The 16,685-nt window shown below is 40.3% G+C and overlaps 1 protein-coding gene across 6 annotated transcripts in view; it reads right to left on the bottom strand.

Moving 5' to 3' along the window:
- Positions 1 to 16,685, bottom strand: part of LOC109416537 (nyctalopin) — a 705,340-nt gene that overhangs the window by 39,569 nt on the left and 649,086 nt on the right. For 3 of the 6 annotated variants that reach the window (XM_062850552.1, XM_062850554.1, XM_062850558.1), the window contains exons 4-8: positions 13,218 to 13,879; positions 11,847 to 12,797; positions 11,225 to 11,784; positions 10,800 to 11,156; positions 10,412 to 10,571 (exon numbers count right to left, since the gene is read on the bottom strand). In XM_062850552.1, the coding sequence (XP_062706536.1) occupies positions 10,412 to 10,571; positions 10,800 to 11,156; positions 11,225 to 11,784; positions 11,847 to 12,797; positions 13,218 to 13,379 (2,190 nt within the window). In that variant the 5' untranslated portion in view covers positions 13,380 to 13,879. The remainder of the gene's footprint in view (positions 1 to 10,411; positions 10,572 to 10,799; positions 11,157 to 11,224; positions 11,785 to 11,846; positions 12,798 to 13,217; positions 13,880 to 16,685) is intronic. The other 3 variants (XM_062850555.1, XM_062850553.1, XM_062850557.1) reach the window with 2 other exon arrangements.

Here is a 16,685-nt window from a genome sequence, read left to right as displayed (position 1 = left end):
ATCCCTGAAGAAGGTCCCAAACCAGGATCGAAACGTCGGAGCGAAGAAATTGTAGTTCGCTTAATGATTAAATAAGACTGCCGAGCCAATACAAAACCGCCCCTAAATAATATATAACCATTGATTGCGTACACAAAAATAGCTGTTTTTTTGACCAGGAATAGTACATTATGTGTAGCTAATACCATACAGATTTCATCAAAATCGGTTAACTGTTGGCGGAGATATCGTCGAAACAAGAGACTTACTATTTGAGAATCTTGGGCTAAACAAACACTTTAAAAAATATCACATTTTTTACCTAAAACTGTAGAGCCAAATATACTGAACCGATTTCAGTTTGAAATTTTTCTGTACAAAAAGCATGTATGTAGATGTATTGTGTCAAAATTTCATTCAATTTGATTTGACCTTTAAAAAGTTATAGCCATACTAGTAGCCATATATGTAGCACTATGTCACAATAGGCAGATGTGGTTTTTGGTATAGTGGCATTCAAACTGCTCTAACTTATAAAATGTTCAATCAAAATGGCTAAAATTTTCACTGTGAACAGATTAATACAACGATTTTACACTGTCAAAGTTTCAAAAAAAAAAAATCGGGACAGTGTTGCCAATACTAGTCAAAATAATGTACACTGATTTTAAAATGTTAAAAAGTGCCCAAAATTTGAAAACCCCGTTTTTTTGTTTGAATTGTTAAAAAAAAGTACTGAACCGATTATAATGAAATTTTCACCACTTATTATGACTTACTTGAAGAACTTACAGTCAAATTTTCAAACGTTTTGATGAGCTAACAACCAAGTTTTAGCCTAAACAATTTTTAAAATGGAAGCCCAAAATTTCCAAAATCACATTTTATTGTATCGACAATATTTGCGCCAATACTGAACCGATTTTAATGAAACTTTTAGGGCATTAGCTACACATAACATGCTATTCCTGGTTAAATTATCAGCTATTTTTGTGAACGCAATCAAAAGTAATACATTATTTTGAGTGTCACACTTTTTTCGAGTCCAGTCTTTAATCAAGAGGGCCGTAGTTGAAATAAACACTTACGTTTGATACTATTCTGGAGAAAATAACAGCATATTTTTTTCTGCTTGTTTCCAACAAGGCTCTGTCTTATAAAGTTTATTGGCAAAAATTAAAAATTACTTCGCATAACTTATGAAAAAATAACCTAACAGAGATGATGGGAGTTTTAAACATGCATTGATTAATGTCAAATAGATGAAAATAAAATTTGAAAGGAAAAACACTTTCGCATAATTTCCGCCACACCCTGTATGTACTGAGCTGAGGAGTAGGCACTGTGTAGCCATTTTGAAACGTTTTGTGTACTTCTGGCAACTCTCCTTCGGAATAATAAGCCTTCATAACGTTACTTTTAGAAAGAAAAATTTTACGAATCAACAATTAATTTTCTTTGGTACCTTGTTGATTTAATCGATTTTTCCTTTTGATTCATGTAATTGTTTGTTCAAAATAATCGCAATTATCATGCTTTATGTTTCTGGCGCATAATGTAGTCAATCTATATAGATCCTAATCACAGTTTTTTTTTTATTTTCTTAAGAATTTCTTGGATAATCAATAATATTACTGAATGTCATTTCGACGTTTCACCACTTGCTTATAGTCAGGGATGGAAAATGTCGCGGAATTTCATGAAAAAAATGTCATGACATATTTCTATTTACACCACTTTTGGGGTAAATTTCTGTTCGTACGCATCACCAGTCCATAACGCTGATTAGTTATGGATAATCAATGATATCTTCGATTAACATTTCCGCCTAAGTACAGTGAAATTAGCAAATAACGAGATGACATTTTTATGCCATTTCCCATCCCTGCTTGTAGTAATCTATGCGCTAATTCCCGTCATATCAGATGGAAGCAAAACAAAAATTTAAACTATCAATAATCAGCCCATATAGCACTAAAAATCGAAATTCTACTCCCTTTAAGAATTGAAAATTTATCTCGTTTTGTGTACGACGAAGGCAACCGCACCAAAGCAGCAGCTAGCCAAATTGCTCTTTATCACGGTTCAACTTTCACTTCGCGCCTGATTCACTTGTTGAACCAACCTTCAATTCACACCCCGCAAAAGCTGTGTAGCACTTCAAAGTTGGATTTCAGAATGGAGCAAAAGTTGTTCAATTAATCAAATAAATCACTTTTTCCCGTCGGTAAAATGTAAACAACAGGTTTTCATCGTCCAGGCAGTATGCATGCAAGCAAAAGCGCGTGTGAATTTTCTGCATATGAAACATCGGTATTTCACAACCACAGAAAATGATTTTTTCGTTCCACTATGATGGCGCATTATGATCTGGTTGGCAAACATAATAACTGAAATATTTTGGTCGTTCTTCTAAAGCTACATCCATTTCAATTCAAAAGCTTTCTGCTGAATCGTACTTTAAACATATGATTTTATTTGGATTGCGAAGAATTTGACCGACTTTTCGAAAAAACACCTACGGTCAAATCATATTTTTTGTCCGTCCTATGTACCATTATTGTGTCACGTAGAAAGTGTGCCGGGAATTGAATTCAGGTTGTGCACAAAATAGACGTGGAATAGACGGAAACAGAATTAGAGGGACAATTGTTCAATCTTACTATTCTAAGGAAATTGGGGTTCATTCACATTTTTTTGATTATATGAAAGCTAATTTATAAATTAGTAATTGATTCCAAATTAATCATAAGAATATACTCGATCATTATTGGTCGGCGATTAGCTAGACGGGAATAAGATATAAATGCCAACTGAGTATCAAACAATTTGCCACATTTGACTTAAAACACTTCACTAGCCAAACACCGTGTCATCATCCGCTTCGGCTCTCTGGCACATAACTGACAAACGGCGGCAAATAAGTTGACATGTTGTTTATCCGAAATTAAATTCGTCGTCTTGCTTTTAGGAGACGGGGAAGAAAAAGTTGCTGCTCAATTTGGGTAACCTTTTTTTTTCGGGGTCTGACGGTCGGTCGGAGTACAGAAGCAGACCACCACCAGACCAGTAAAGTAAATATGTAGCCCTTTGATTTCTATGAGAATGCTGCTGTTGCTGTTGCAGACTGGCTAGCCGACTGGTTGGTTTGCACCGTAGGAAGTGTGCGGTGCAACCGGAATGAACTTTTGAGTTTGTGTTATTTTTGTGAATTAGTACTAGTAGGCATGAGGCGGTGAATTAGCTTATGATGTTCGCCAGGTCTTGGAGTAAAAAAGCCACTGAGACCGCAACAAGACCATTGCATTGAAATGTGCACTCTCAAGATTCTTTTCAGAGTTCACGTTAAATTTAAATTAAACAAATGGTTAAATAATTCAAATTTTTACAGAAGCTATTTTGAGCATTCTTTGTGAAGGTTCAACAAAAACAACCCAAGTAACAATGAATGCTGAACAATGAGAGTAATAGCTGAACAGTGGCTGGTCAATGGTGTCAGAGACTGAATACAACGACAGCTGACTATTGATCTGAAGTTTGGTTTGTTCAACATCCTAAGTCAGCAATACATAGATGGCTGAATATCAAGTTGAATAGAATATTATTCATCTGTGTAACCAGTTTAATAAACATACAACAACATGTAGAATTAATCATCTCTTGTTCAACCTTTAATCAAATAATTTTTGACTGCTTATAACAAGTTTTATTTATTGTGTTGTATGTACGTTTTTAACTTGTAAACTTTTACCCAAGTTTAATGCACATTTCTAGTGCTCTGAAGTGATAGGGCACTATTAAAAATCAGTGATATCATTTTGATGGCCTACATTTAGTTAATTTCGGGCAATTAATAACTGATAGACATGTAGACCCTTCCTTAACAGAGACATCAAAATGTAGACGTCTCAAATTAAAATCATTCAGGATGCCCCTTAGGATTAGAAATTCCTAGACAAAACTCAAGCTATGAAAGCAACTAAGGCTGCGAGCAAAAGGCAACCTACCAGAGAAATACGATAACAGGATTGACTGACAGACCAACAACATTTATGATACCTCGTCTTAGGGTGTCCCAAAATAGAAAAAGTGTCAAAAAGTTAACTTGCTCACCCTTAGAATGATAGATTAGGGTCCTAGCAACAATAGTTCCATACATGGAAACTCAATCAAAAAATATTTAGAGGTTGCACGCATCGATTTTATGAAAAATGGACATTTTTTGGTATATTTACCAAAAAAATGCTAATATGAGTTGAAAAATAAAAGAAATAAAAGTCATCAATCAAAGTAAATCATAGTTCTGGGTTCCGCAAACAAAGTTTGGAGGGAGTTTAGGTCATCAAAGCTGATTTTATATATTTGGGAAAGGTTAAAATATCAAAAAATCGCGATTTTTTTCACCAACTTTTTCAAAAATGCTCAATTTATAAGGATTTTGAAATTTTTCCTGCGATTCGCAATTCCCTTATTTTATAGCAAATTTTGTGTAGATTATTTCGGCTGAAGACAGTTTTGAGCTATCTCTTTCATGAGCTGAGATATCGGTATTATAATGATAACACAATCAATGAAAAAATCGTGTTTTCTTACGTTAATCGATTTTGTTCACTAGTTTCCATGACTACCATGCAATTAAAACAACACACGACAAATGTTTGACATAATAGTACGTGCAAGTGTACATTTTTTAAGAATTTCAGGAATAATTGGGTTGCTTTGATCACTACTGTTTCATACTGCATGGCAGTAACAATATGTGAAGGTTTTGAGAGTTAATCATCGTTTTATATCTACATATGCTGAACATAACTTTTCACACCCGCTTTGTGAATACGAAAAGTGTTTTTTTTTTCTTAGATTTCATCTGTTGATCAGATAACAGTTGCAAGCCTTCAATTCAAAACTTGTAATTTTGGTTGAAAATTATGTGTTAACAAGTAAGCTGGGCAGCAGAAAGGTTTTAACATTGACATTTCTTTGGTTAACACCTCTTGTAACATATCAGGCCAGTCGCTAAGCTGTACTTATTTTTTTTTCAATAATACATAGTGGAATTTGAGCATCCTGATGCTTTCTAAAATCCAACCCTAGCTGCAAATATGTGCACTAATGGTTTGCTTTTAAAAATCAAATTTTATAATAGATCTCAATATTGTGTAAAGAATTAGCTTTAGTTAGAATTCGCGAATAAAAGGAAGAAAAAAATATCCTAAAATTCGTAAAAATACCTGCATTCCCATGCACATATGTATTTAAATTGTATGTCGATTGGCTGAAACTATAAAGCTATATTTTCTTTCTTACAGTTTTTATTAGCTATTTTATTTGCACTTTAGTTGTTTTCAATGCTAGAGCACTAGTTCTGGTATAACTAGAAAGAACCTACATGTTTGCTTAACAAGAGCACCAAACTCTATTTAAAAAGGTTAACATTGTTGAGCGATCTACACATCATTCAAAATATATCATAGAACTTCACACGTGGAATTTGAAAGTCTGACTTGCAATCACTTATATTATTGAAATTTCGCAGCGATTCACTTTTTGAGTCTTTCTTTGAACCGGTAAGCACAATCAATGTAAAATTATCAAAGTAACCCAATTGTTTCTGAAAATCTTCAAACATGTGTACTTGCATAACATAACATGTCTAACACTTGTTATTTGCTTTTTTTTGCATGGTAGTCATGGAAACTAGTGAACAAAATCGATTAACGTAAGAAAACACGATTTTTTCATTGATTGTGTTATCATTATAATACCGATATCTCAGCTCATGAAAGAGATAGCTCAAAACTGTCTTCAGCCGAAATAATCTACACAAAATTTGCTATAAAATAAGGGAATTGCGAATCGCAGGAAAAATTTCAAAATCCTTATAAATTGAGCATTTTTGAAAAAGTTGGTGAAAAAAATCGCGATTTTTTGATATTTTAACCTTTGCCATATATATAAAATCAGCTTTGATGACCTAAACTCCCTCCAAACTTTGTTTGCGGGACCCAGAACTATGATTTACTTTGATTGATGACTTTTATTTCTTTTATTTTTCAACTCATATTAGCTTTTTTTTGGTAAAAATACCAAAAATTGTCCATTTTTCATAAAACCGATGCGTGCAACCTCTAAATATTTTTTGATTGAGTTTCCATGTATGGAACTATTGTTGCTAGGACCCTAATCTATCATTCTAAGGGTGAGCAAGTTAACTTTTTCACACTTTTTCTATTTTGGGACACCCTACGTCATCCTGTTATCGGAAATTGTTATCCAATAGGATAACAGGTCAAAATTTATGTTCTGTGTTGTAAATGTCCAATTGTGATGACCTAGTTTATCACGCATTTGTAGTGTTCCACTACAACATGTTCCATTTTTATATTTGTAGTGCTTCATTATTTTTTCGTAATAATGGCGCCCAACGTGGGGCCCGAGTATTGGTAGAGCCCATTTTACTTTCGTAATAAGCTGACCCAAATAAGTTTTTTGTAGCGTTTACATCGCTTCTTCAGCCTCAAGGCTAAGTTCAACTCATGTTCTTAATTATTCAGACACAACAAGTAATGCTTTCGTGTTCGAGGATACGTATACATTTGTGTTTAGTGTAGGTACTTATTAAGCGCATATTAAACCTGTAACCAGCCTTTCAATGAACCTCAAACCAGCTAAAGGTTGAATAAAATCACCAAAATTAGATTTTTAGGGACTGAATAAATGATTATACCTCTTGTGGTCAGCTTTTGCTTAAATAAAGGCTGCTTTAAGGAGAAACTTCAGAGGCTGCCACAATGGCCGACTTGGACCCTTACTCACGTTTGCGAGAGCACCAATCTTAAACATTCGTTAACAAATGCGCTCGATTTAGAAAAGCTGCCTCTTTTTGCAAGTGATCAAAGCCATGATAAACAAGTGCGACTTGTTTCGATGCTTCGTTCGTCAGATTTGTGCCTCTCTAAAGTTTGTATGCCAAATTTCAATGGGATTTCCTGATGTTTCACCTTAAATAGTTGGATAAAAACGGTGACAACTTCGATTCACGGCCGGTCCAAGAGCTTTTCATATTGGAATTTTCCTTGACTTTCATGGGCACGGACATAGAGTATCTACGTACCTGCCACACGATTTACAACGTATTTTTCCGGAAAACCTTTCTTAAAATTGTGACGAAATAGAAAATAATAATAGGTCAACTACAAAGTCATCAAGGATCACGACATTCGAAGTTTCATTATATCAATTTTCTATGTAATGGCTGAATTAGCATCAGTAAGATAGGGCTGAACAGCAAATATTTGAAACACTGTCACAGCAGGCTTTATTCTAGTAAGAATGTAGTATACAGTTACTTAAAATCATGGTGAAAAGCAACGCATAGTTTACAAAGCTGTGAGCGCATGAAACTTTCAGTGCTTCCAAGTAACAATGATAGCTGAACAATAGCTTATTCAGCCAAAATTTTCAAAATCATGCTTAAGAGTGGTTTATTTAGCCATAATGTTTGTTGGGTTCTTCTTCTCCTTCTTCTTTATGGCTCTACGTCCGCACTGGGACTTGGCCTGCCTCGCTTCAACTTAGTGTTCTTTGAGCACTTCCACAGTTATTAATTGAAGGGCTTTCTTTGCCTGCCATTGCATGAGTTTGTATATTGTGAGGCAAGTACAATGATACACTATGCCCAGGGAGTCGAGAAAATTTTCCCGACCGGAACGGGAATGCAACCCACCGTCTCCGGATTGGCGATCCATAGCCTTAACCACTAGACTAACTGCAGACTGCAGATGTTTGTTGGGTTGTTATAAAATAAGTTCAATATGATACGGAAATAATAAACTTCGCATATTTCGCAAATATCATAAGCTTTGCATAGAAACTGAATACTTTCTCAGTTCCAGATAAACGTATTTGATAGACAGCTGCTTAAAACATTATGATGAAAGGAGACTGTGTATGTGAATGGCTCCACTAACGTACTGAGTACCTGAGCGAGAGGTTTCCGAGAACATGCGTCTCCAGTTGACTCCATAGACGGAAGGACAGTGAAGAAAGATGGGAGACAAAAAAACAACAATACCGGAGCGAGAGGTCTCGGCATGGCTCAACCTACAGAAAAGCAGTGGAGAAGGCCGAAAGACAAATATAAAAGTCGGAACGGGAGGTCTCAGATGAGATTACGTCTCCGGATGGCTCCAAAGACGGAAGCACAGTTGAGTAGGGCCGATGGAAAAAAGTAGCAGAGCGAGTGGTCTTAGATGTGTCTCCGGATGACTCCATAGGCAATGAAGAAAGGCGGGAGACAAAAAATGCCGGAGAGAGAGGTCTCAGCATGGCTCTACTGTCGGAGCGGAAGGTCTTCGATGCGATTGCGTCTCCGGCTCCAAAGACGGAAGGACAGTTGAGAAGACAAGGACAAGGACAGGACAGGACAGGACAAGTGGTCTTCGATAGTCTGCGTCTCCGGATGACTTCATAGACGAAAGGACAGTGGAGAAAGATGCGAGATAAACAACAATGCGAGAGCGAGAGATCTCCGATGAGATTGCGTCTCCAGATGGCTCAAAAGACGGAAGGACAGTTGGGAAGGCCGGATGATCAAAAAACTATCAGACCGAGAGGTCTCTGAGAAGATGCGTCTCTGGATGACTACTAGATGGAAGGACAGTGAGTGGAAAAAGATGGAGACAAAATTTAAAGTGCCAGATGATTTCATAGACGGAAGGACAGCGTAGAAAGGTGGGAGACAAAAAATGCCGGAGTGACAGGTCTCGACATGGCTCAACTAACAGAAGGATAGTGGTGAAAGCTAGTAAACAAATAAAGGAGAGAGAGTTCTCCAATGGAAAAAAGTACCAAAGCGAGAGGTCTCTGAGAAGATGCGTTTCTGAAGGACTCCATAGAATAGATGGAGGGACAGTAGGAAATAAAGGTTGGATACAAAAAAAAGTCGGAGCTAGAGGTCTCGACTTGGTTCAACTGACAGAAGGGTAGTGGAGAAGGCCTAAAGACGAAAAAAAAGTCGGAGCGGGAGATCTCCAATGAGATTGCGTCTCCAGATGGCTCCGAAGAGGGAAAGACAATTGAGAAGGGCGAATGACAAAAAATACCAGAGTGAGAGCTCTGAGAGATGCGTCTCCGGGTGATTCCATGGTTCGAAGGACAGTAGAGAAAGGTGGGAGACAAAAAATGCCGAAGCGAGAGTTCTCGACAACAGAACAGTGGAAAAAGACGGTAGACACAAAAAGCCAGAGCGAGAAGTCTCCTAGAAGTTGCGGCTCCATAGATGGAAGGCAGTACTGTCCTTGGTTGGTTGGTGGAGAAAGGTTGGAGACAAAAAAAAACCGGAGCTAGTGGTCTCGCCATGATTTAACTGACAGTAGGGCAGTAGAGAAGGCCTAACGACAAAAAAAGTCGGAGCGGGAGGTCTCCAATGAGATTGCGCTTCCAGATGGCTCCAAAGACAGATGGACAATTGAGAAGGGTGGATGACAAAAAATACCAGAGTGAGAGGTCTCCGAGATATGCGCCTCCGGATGACTTCATAGACGGAAGGACAGTGGAGAAAGGTGGGAGACAAAAATGCCGGAGCGAGAAATCTCGACATGGCTCAACTGACAGGCACTAGAGAAAACCGGAGGACAACACAAATTGTCGGAGTGAGAGGACTCGGAAGAGATTGCATCGGAAGAGATTGCATCGGAAGAGATTGCATCGGATTTATCAACTGTTGGAAAAGCAGTAGAAAAAGCTGAAAGACACAAAAGAAAGATGGAGTGAGATATCTCTGGGGAGATTTTGTCTGCGGATGGCTCCACTGAAAGACAAAGACGAAATGTCAGTGAAGATGGTAGACAAAACATGTTTCGAACGATCTTCGAAAAGACTTTCCCAGCTGTCTGTCAAGCATACTGATCTAGAACTAGGAATGAATTTCTGTGCACTGCATATCTTGTAAGTCCTGCCAGTGTCCCATACTACGAATATCTGATTAGAAAATCGTTGAAATCTATTGAATCTGTTGAAATTTACTTATAGTTAGTTATTTTAACTCACTTTTGAAAGACTCCCGCCTTCGCTTAACAATTTCTAAAGATTGATTTGTACACTTTTCTAAAATACCCTTATAATCGAATCAGACCCTGTCTTTTTGAGTTTTTAGATTGCTTAAACGTATTGTTATTTAGAACTTCACTACTGCTTACAATGACATTTGGTTAAATAATCAAACTTATTAGTTACACTTATTCAGTTAAATCAAGTTAGGAAGCAGATCTATCGATATTTAGTCACAGATACAAACCTACTGTTAACACACAAATAAACGAAACATAAAACTAAAACTCCCAGATTGTTACAAACACCCGCTAAAATGCCTACACTCTCAAAGCTTGGTAATCGTTAGTTTGTTACGGTTGCCGAAAAAGCTTCGCTTTACCTTGTGGGAGTTGAAGGCGGACAGGGTTGCCAGCGAGCCCAGCGGTCCGTTCGGGCTGGGCGTCGGGCCGCAGCAGTTCACCGGCAGGCCGGCAATCGGGAGGGCACTCTTCTGCTGGGACAGCGACTGCAGCTGCTTCGAGCGCCGTCTGAAAAAGATCCTTCCGTTGTAGAGTGGCGTTGTGAAGGGTGCGTGTGTATTGGTGGTGGTGGTGGTGGTGGTGGTTGTGCAGGAAATGATGTAAGAAACGTGCAAATTTTGAGGTTGAAAGAGGGAGAGGGCAGATAAGAAGTGTAACGTCAGTGTGATTGACTTCATGAAAATGTGAAAATAGAAATTTCAAAACAACAGTAGATCAGAATAGCTCTAGCAAAGTACGCAAACATACCTGCTGGCAGCGATGAACACAATGACGGCCACGAAGATCGTACCGCAGATGGCAGCACTGGCCGCGATCGTGATCTTGTCCATGTTAGAAGCGGGCGATGCGACGGTTCGCACCTCGCGACACTGACTGTAAGGCACTGAGTCGGGCGTCACGTTGATCTCCTCCAGCGATACGACGCACACAATGATGCACTCGGCCGTGGGGACGTTCTTGATCTTGAACTCCCGCTCGCTGGCCTCTAGTGGCGGTCCCTGTTTGAAGTTCTTATCGCCGAACAGGCGATAAACAACACGGAAGCCTAGAATGTTGGCGGTGTCCGAGTCCCACTGGATGATGACCGAGCTGTCCTGGCGGGAACTGTGGCGGAAGGGTGGAACTTGTAAGAATACTGGGTAGAGTTGGAAGGTTCAATGGGGAGAACTTACCTGAAGGCGTTTTTAACTTGGACCTCCTTGGAGTCATCGATCTGAGTGCCTCGTTGTGGCGGGAATCCCAAGACCAGCGGTGGTCTTTGCTTGTGAGGAGGAGAGTTGTTGTTGCTGCGCCAGTTGTTGTTCTTGACGCTGGCTTTGGTGGTTGTGGCAGTTGTCGTCGTTGCCGCTGCTGTCGTACTCTGTTTGGTCGTAGACTGTGTTGTAGTTGTTAGTGTGGTACTCTCGGTGGTCGTGGTCGGTGGTTGTGTTTCTTGGGAAGACGACGAAGACAGAGGAGTGGTTGTCGGTGCAGTCGTCGATAGAATAGTGGTGCTGCTAAGGGTGGTGTTCGTTGCAAGTGACGTTGGTGGCAGAGTGGTAAGGACCGTAGTGGGTCGAGGGCTGGTGGAGGTGGTCTTTGGAAGCAGTGAGTCAACGACACCTACCGGGCCTTCGATGCTGACCTCAGCATCCGGGCAGGTTAGTTCCTCCGGTTGGATCGAGTAGAAGCCGCGATCGCGGAAGCGGTTCGGAGACCCGCAGAACTGTGGGTTACGTTCGCGAGAGGTGACCTGGAAGACAAGAAAAGACATTCAGCCTTGACACCTTAGACTTCAACCCCTATAACACTTACCTGCAAGTCACCATTCCGGATCCATTCGGCGACCCACCGGAGCTTACAGTCACAGTGTAGAAATCGACCACCCAGCGATAGGCCTCGCAGGGTTCGATTCAGATGTAGCAGAGCTTTTTCAGGCACAGTCGGAAGGGGGTTGCCATCGAGGGCTAGCAGTGTAACGGCCGGATTGCCGCGGAATGCCGTCTCCGGCAAGGCAGTTAGCAAATTGAAACCAATGTCGAGTACCCGTAGCTCGCGCAACGAGTGAATAGCACCGACGGGGAACTCCGCAAGCAGATTGTTCAGCAAGCTCAACGAGCTCAGGGTCTTCCGGATACCGGAAAAGGCAGTCTCGCCCAGACTTTGGATCACGTTACGCTCCAGATTGAGCGCCGTCAAAGAGTCCAGACCTTCGAAGGTTCGCATACCTCCAGGTCCCGGCAGCTCCCGGATACCGTTCTGCGACAGATCAAGGAAGGCGAGCAACTTCAGGCCTCGCACTGCCTCGGGGACTCGCTTTTGTTTGGACCCTTTCAGGTTCAGATTCTTCAAGCTGTTCTCCAGTCCGCGGAATGCGAAGGGCGCAAGAGTTACGTTGTTATCGCTCAGCTTGAGCGTAGACAGCTTTGATAAGCCGATGAAGGCATCGTTGGGAATGGTGTGTATCCGATTCTTGGATAGATCCAGCAGATTCAAAATGTTCAGGATTTTAAGCGATCGGATTGGAACATCATCCAGGAGGTTGTCCTGCAGATTTAGATTCTTCAGAATATCTTCCTGACCCTTGAAAGCGAAGTCATCGATCCTGCGGATCTTGCAACTGCTCAGCTGCACGTTGTACAGCTTGAGGTTCTCGAAGACATTGGCTTCGAGCCTTTCGATGGTCGAGTTATTGACGTAGAGCAGATCGAGCGGCGTCGCTCGGGCGTACTTATCTAAGGCTTCGACTAATATGGGAAAATCGACCTGAAAGGGAGAGATGATATTGAACTAACTATCCCGGAATAGGACAGATCGGTGATGTACTAGATTTGTAGTAATGAGCTGAATTTTAGTATGGTGAGAAGGTCAATTCTCCGTTTCTGGAATGAAATGGTCCGAAAAGCGTGGGTATTATGTTTCCTTGCCTAATTTGATGCTGTTTGAGCAAAACTTTGGGCAACATTGTTGTTGTTTTCTCCATTTCTTGCAACATAAACAACATAGTTATCCGAAGTTCTGCTCAAACAGCATCAAATTAGGCAAGGAATCATAATACCAACGCTTTTTGGACCATTTCATTGCAGAAACGGAGAATTGACCTTCTCACCATACTAAAATTCAGCTCATTACTACAAATCTAGTACTACACCGAACGTGCCCTATTCCCTACCCTACAATACTTACTTGATCACATTGCACGGACAGTTCCTGTCCAAGGTTATAGGCACATAGACACGAAGTTTGCAGATCGGGGACCTCCCGCTGCCAGGGGCACTGGGCCACACTGGACCGGACGAGCAGAAGTGCCGTCGCAAGCAGCAGACTCAAACGGCGTAGCATTTCCATGATCGGAACCCTTACACACTAGTTAACCAAACAAACAATAAAACTACGTAAAACAAAACAACAAACCTACAAACGAATCAACGAAGCCGCACCACACCCACTGTCAACGCAGTCAGTCGGTGATGGCCGCTGTGGAACGAGGCTGAACAAGCCCTCCAAAACCAATCAAAACGGTTTTCTACTGCTGATCGGACCGGCGGTGGCACCGATGGCGGCGTAGCCTAACTGGCGATTGCAGTGCTGTTCAAGATCAAGATGCTGCTGTGATCGGTCGGTCAACCATCGGCGGGATCTCATTGGAAATCGAGAAATTGTTGGTCTGCTGCGTGACTCGTTATCGCGCACTACTTGACGCGTGACGTCGGATCTAGGATGAAACGCGTGACTGGTCGTCGTCGGAGCAGCTGTGCGAGCGAACTCAATTCCGGCGGCGCTTCTGATGCTGGTGTTCGATGTTATGCTGATGAAGTTGTTGCCGTACAATCTGCTGGCGGTGCAATCTGCAATGGGGAGGCGGGAGAGAAGAAAAGAGAGAACCAATGTAGAAATCCGTTATAGTGCAGTGCCGGAGCTATACTAGGCACTTAGATACAAAATATGATTGATGATAAGTTTGATTTTCAACGAGGAGAGAAACCACACCACGACGAAGACGACGGCAGCAGATTATGAATGGTGATTAAATTGTGTGAAGTTCAATGTTACTCTTGCTGCTAGTGGATCATACCCATCGAACCGTGGTCATCAATTTCTATTAAAGCAGGAACCTCTTTAGCTAATGGGGTTGTTCTTCGGTTGCTGCTATGGCTTCCGAAGACTCTCAAGAGACACGGCTCGGCGAGGAAAAGTACCAACTTGACCTGGAAGGATTCCGGGCCGGGGAGAGATGTCAAGTGCTTTTCCTCTCATTGGATCCGGATGGGATCGGTACTTGCAGGCAGCGCAGTTGGATGACGATGACGACGACGGAAAAGAAAAACCCGAAGATGATGACGAGTATGTCACAGTTTTTAATCTTCGTTGTATCCTTTTTGGTACTGCGCGCTGGCTTGGGTCGGTCTCGGGGGGACTATTTGTCGACGGATAAGTGAGTTGACGTTCGGCAGAGAGATGAATGATTGGTTTGCCAATGATGATGGGTAACGAAAATGGGTTGGAGCATTTGGCTTGAAATTGACATGTATGATACTATCCAGTTTCCGGTATTAAAGTCAGAAATAGGGCTCAGGATGTTAGTCCAAATTTAGATTTAAGTTACTTAATATTGAAAACATGATAAAGTATGCATTCCTTTTTGGATTAGTAGGTAGTTCCTACCAATCATACTGTATACTGTATAGTATTGATATGTGAAAATGTATGTACAGGGAATAGGCGAAAAGATCGGGATAGGCAACATTTTCACTTTTAATGATCAACACTAGCTGTAACTTTTTGAAAAGTGCATCGACAATTCTCAAACATTTACTGTGAGTTGGCGAACTAGTTGTCTATCAATGGTCCAAATTTGCGAAAGATCAAGCTATTTTACATAAAGTCAGAACGATTCTAGAAAAAAGGCCCAATTATCCGATAGCCAACTTTGGACTGTTATATCTCCGGATTTAATAAACCAAATGCAATGAAACTTTGAGCATTTATGACTTATATAATGAGCTTTGAAAAACTTTTAACTTAACTTGAAATTGTTCATAAGAACTAATTGACTAACTTACAGTTAAAATGTGAGAATTGTTGATGCACTTTTCGAAAAATTACAGCTAGTTGACAATTTTTTGAAAAGTGGAAATTTTTCCTGTCCCGATCATTTTGTCTATCCCCTGTAAAAAAATAAAATAAATTACCCACTAGATATAAACTTTGAAGTTTTCATCATAATTCTATATGACGTTGTGTCTTACCCATCGAAAATAAAAAAAAAAATATTTATGAAAGAACAAGAGTAATTCTCGCTGAGACCGGCCCACTATTTACACCTTGTCTTCAACAATGTTTAGGAGGCGGTTTTCTGAAAGTCCTCCTCAAAAAAGTAAGGAAAATGCATTTGGTTACTCTATCAACAACTTGAAGGATTTACCACTACATGGAATATTGTTCGTGTACGCCGATGATATACAGGGTGCGGCAGGAAAAAATGCGAAAAGTTCAAGGCACTATTACACGCTAAATGTGGGATATGACTATTTTTTCATGACAGTGTATCAGTCAATGTCTATATTCTAGCACTGAAAAATAAAAATATTTGATGTTTAACATGTGATAATGTAGGCCTAATAAGCGGATATCAATAAACTGCGCGCCCAATGGTCATTAAACAAAATGACTATAACAGTAACAAAATTAGCTCGAATTCGATGAACAACCAGACCACACTGATCCAGAGCCATGTAGTTTCACATACCAAATGAAATAAGTACATATATTTGATGATATTGTAGAGAAAATCAAAAATTTTGTTTTATCAGATGCGAAATTTAGCGACCTGTGCGATTTTCTGCGGTTTGAAAATTCTGGTTGTCTTCATCTTCAGGCGCCGCCCTGTAAAGGTTAGTGACCAAAATGGGAAATGTTTTAATTAACTTTTCAGAAAACTAGCCTATTATAGATCATGGAACGTTGAAACATAGATTGGTTAATGTCAAATGGACGAAAATGAGGTTTGAAGTTGAAAAACACTTTCGCATTTTTTCCTGCCGCATACTGTAGTGCTCATTTACCCTGGTGCATCCTGCCTGGAACTTGAACAGCTCATCAACGAGGACATGATATTGTTGCGTAATTGGATGAATCAGCATAAACTCACAGTGAACCTTTCGAAAACAAAATTCATGCTGTTTAACGTCTCTAAAATGAACAACATTGTAGTTTTATATGGTGGCACCGGGATCGAGAGAGTTGAAGCATTCCGATACTTGGGAGTGCTTCTGGATGAACAACTCAAGTGGAACGAACACATAAACAAGCTGAGCACTACACTCGCTCAAGTTGCTGGCGTTTTTAAAAGAATTTCAGATCTTGTACCGCTGGATACCAAGCGGAACCTATATTTTACATTATTCCATAGTCACCTAACGTATGGAATATTAGTGTGGGTAGCAGCAAGCAAAACAGCACTAGGACCTCTACAAATAATTCAAAATAAAGCTATCAAGAATCTGTTCGGCTACCATCGTAGAACACCAACCGCTCTCATCCATACGAAACAAAGCCTTCTTAGCGTCGAAAATCTGTATACTAGTTGTTACGACGAAACCCTCCCTGCGATGGAGATAGCCTAACGCCGTTCTATTTTGATCGGGTCTGCTG

This window comes from Aedes albopictus, chromosome 2 (assembly GCF_035046485.1).
Source record: "Aedes albopictus strain Foshan chromosome 2, AalbF5, whole genome shotgun sequence".
Classification (NCBI taxonomy): Eukaryota; Metazoa; Arthropoda; class Insecta; order Diptera; family Culicidae; genus Aedes; species Aedes albopictus.
The sequence above is the reverse complement of the archived record's forward strand: the minus strand, read 5'-3'. Positions and strand labels throughout refer to the sequence as shown.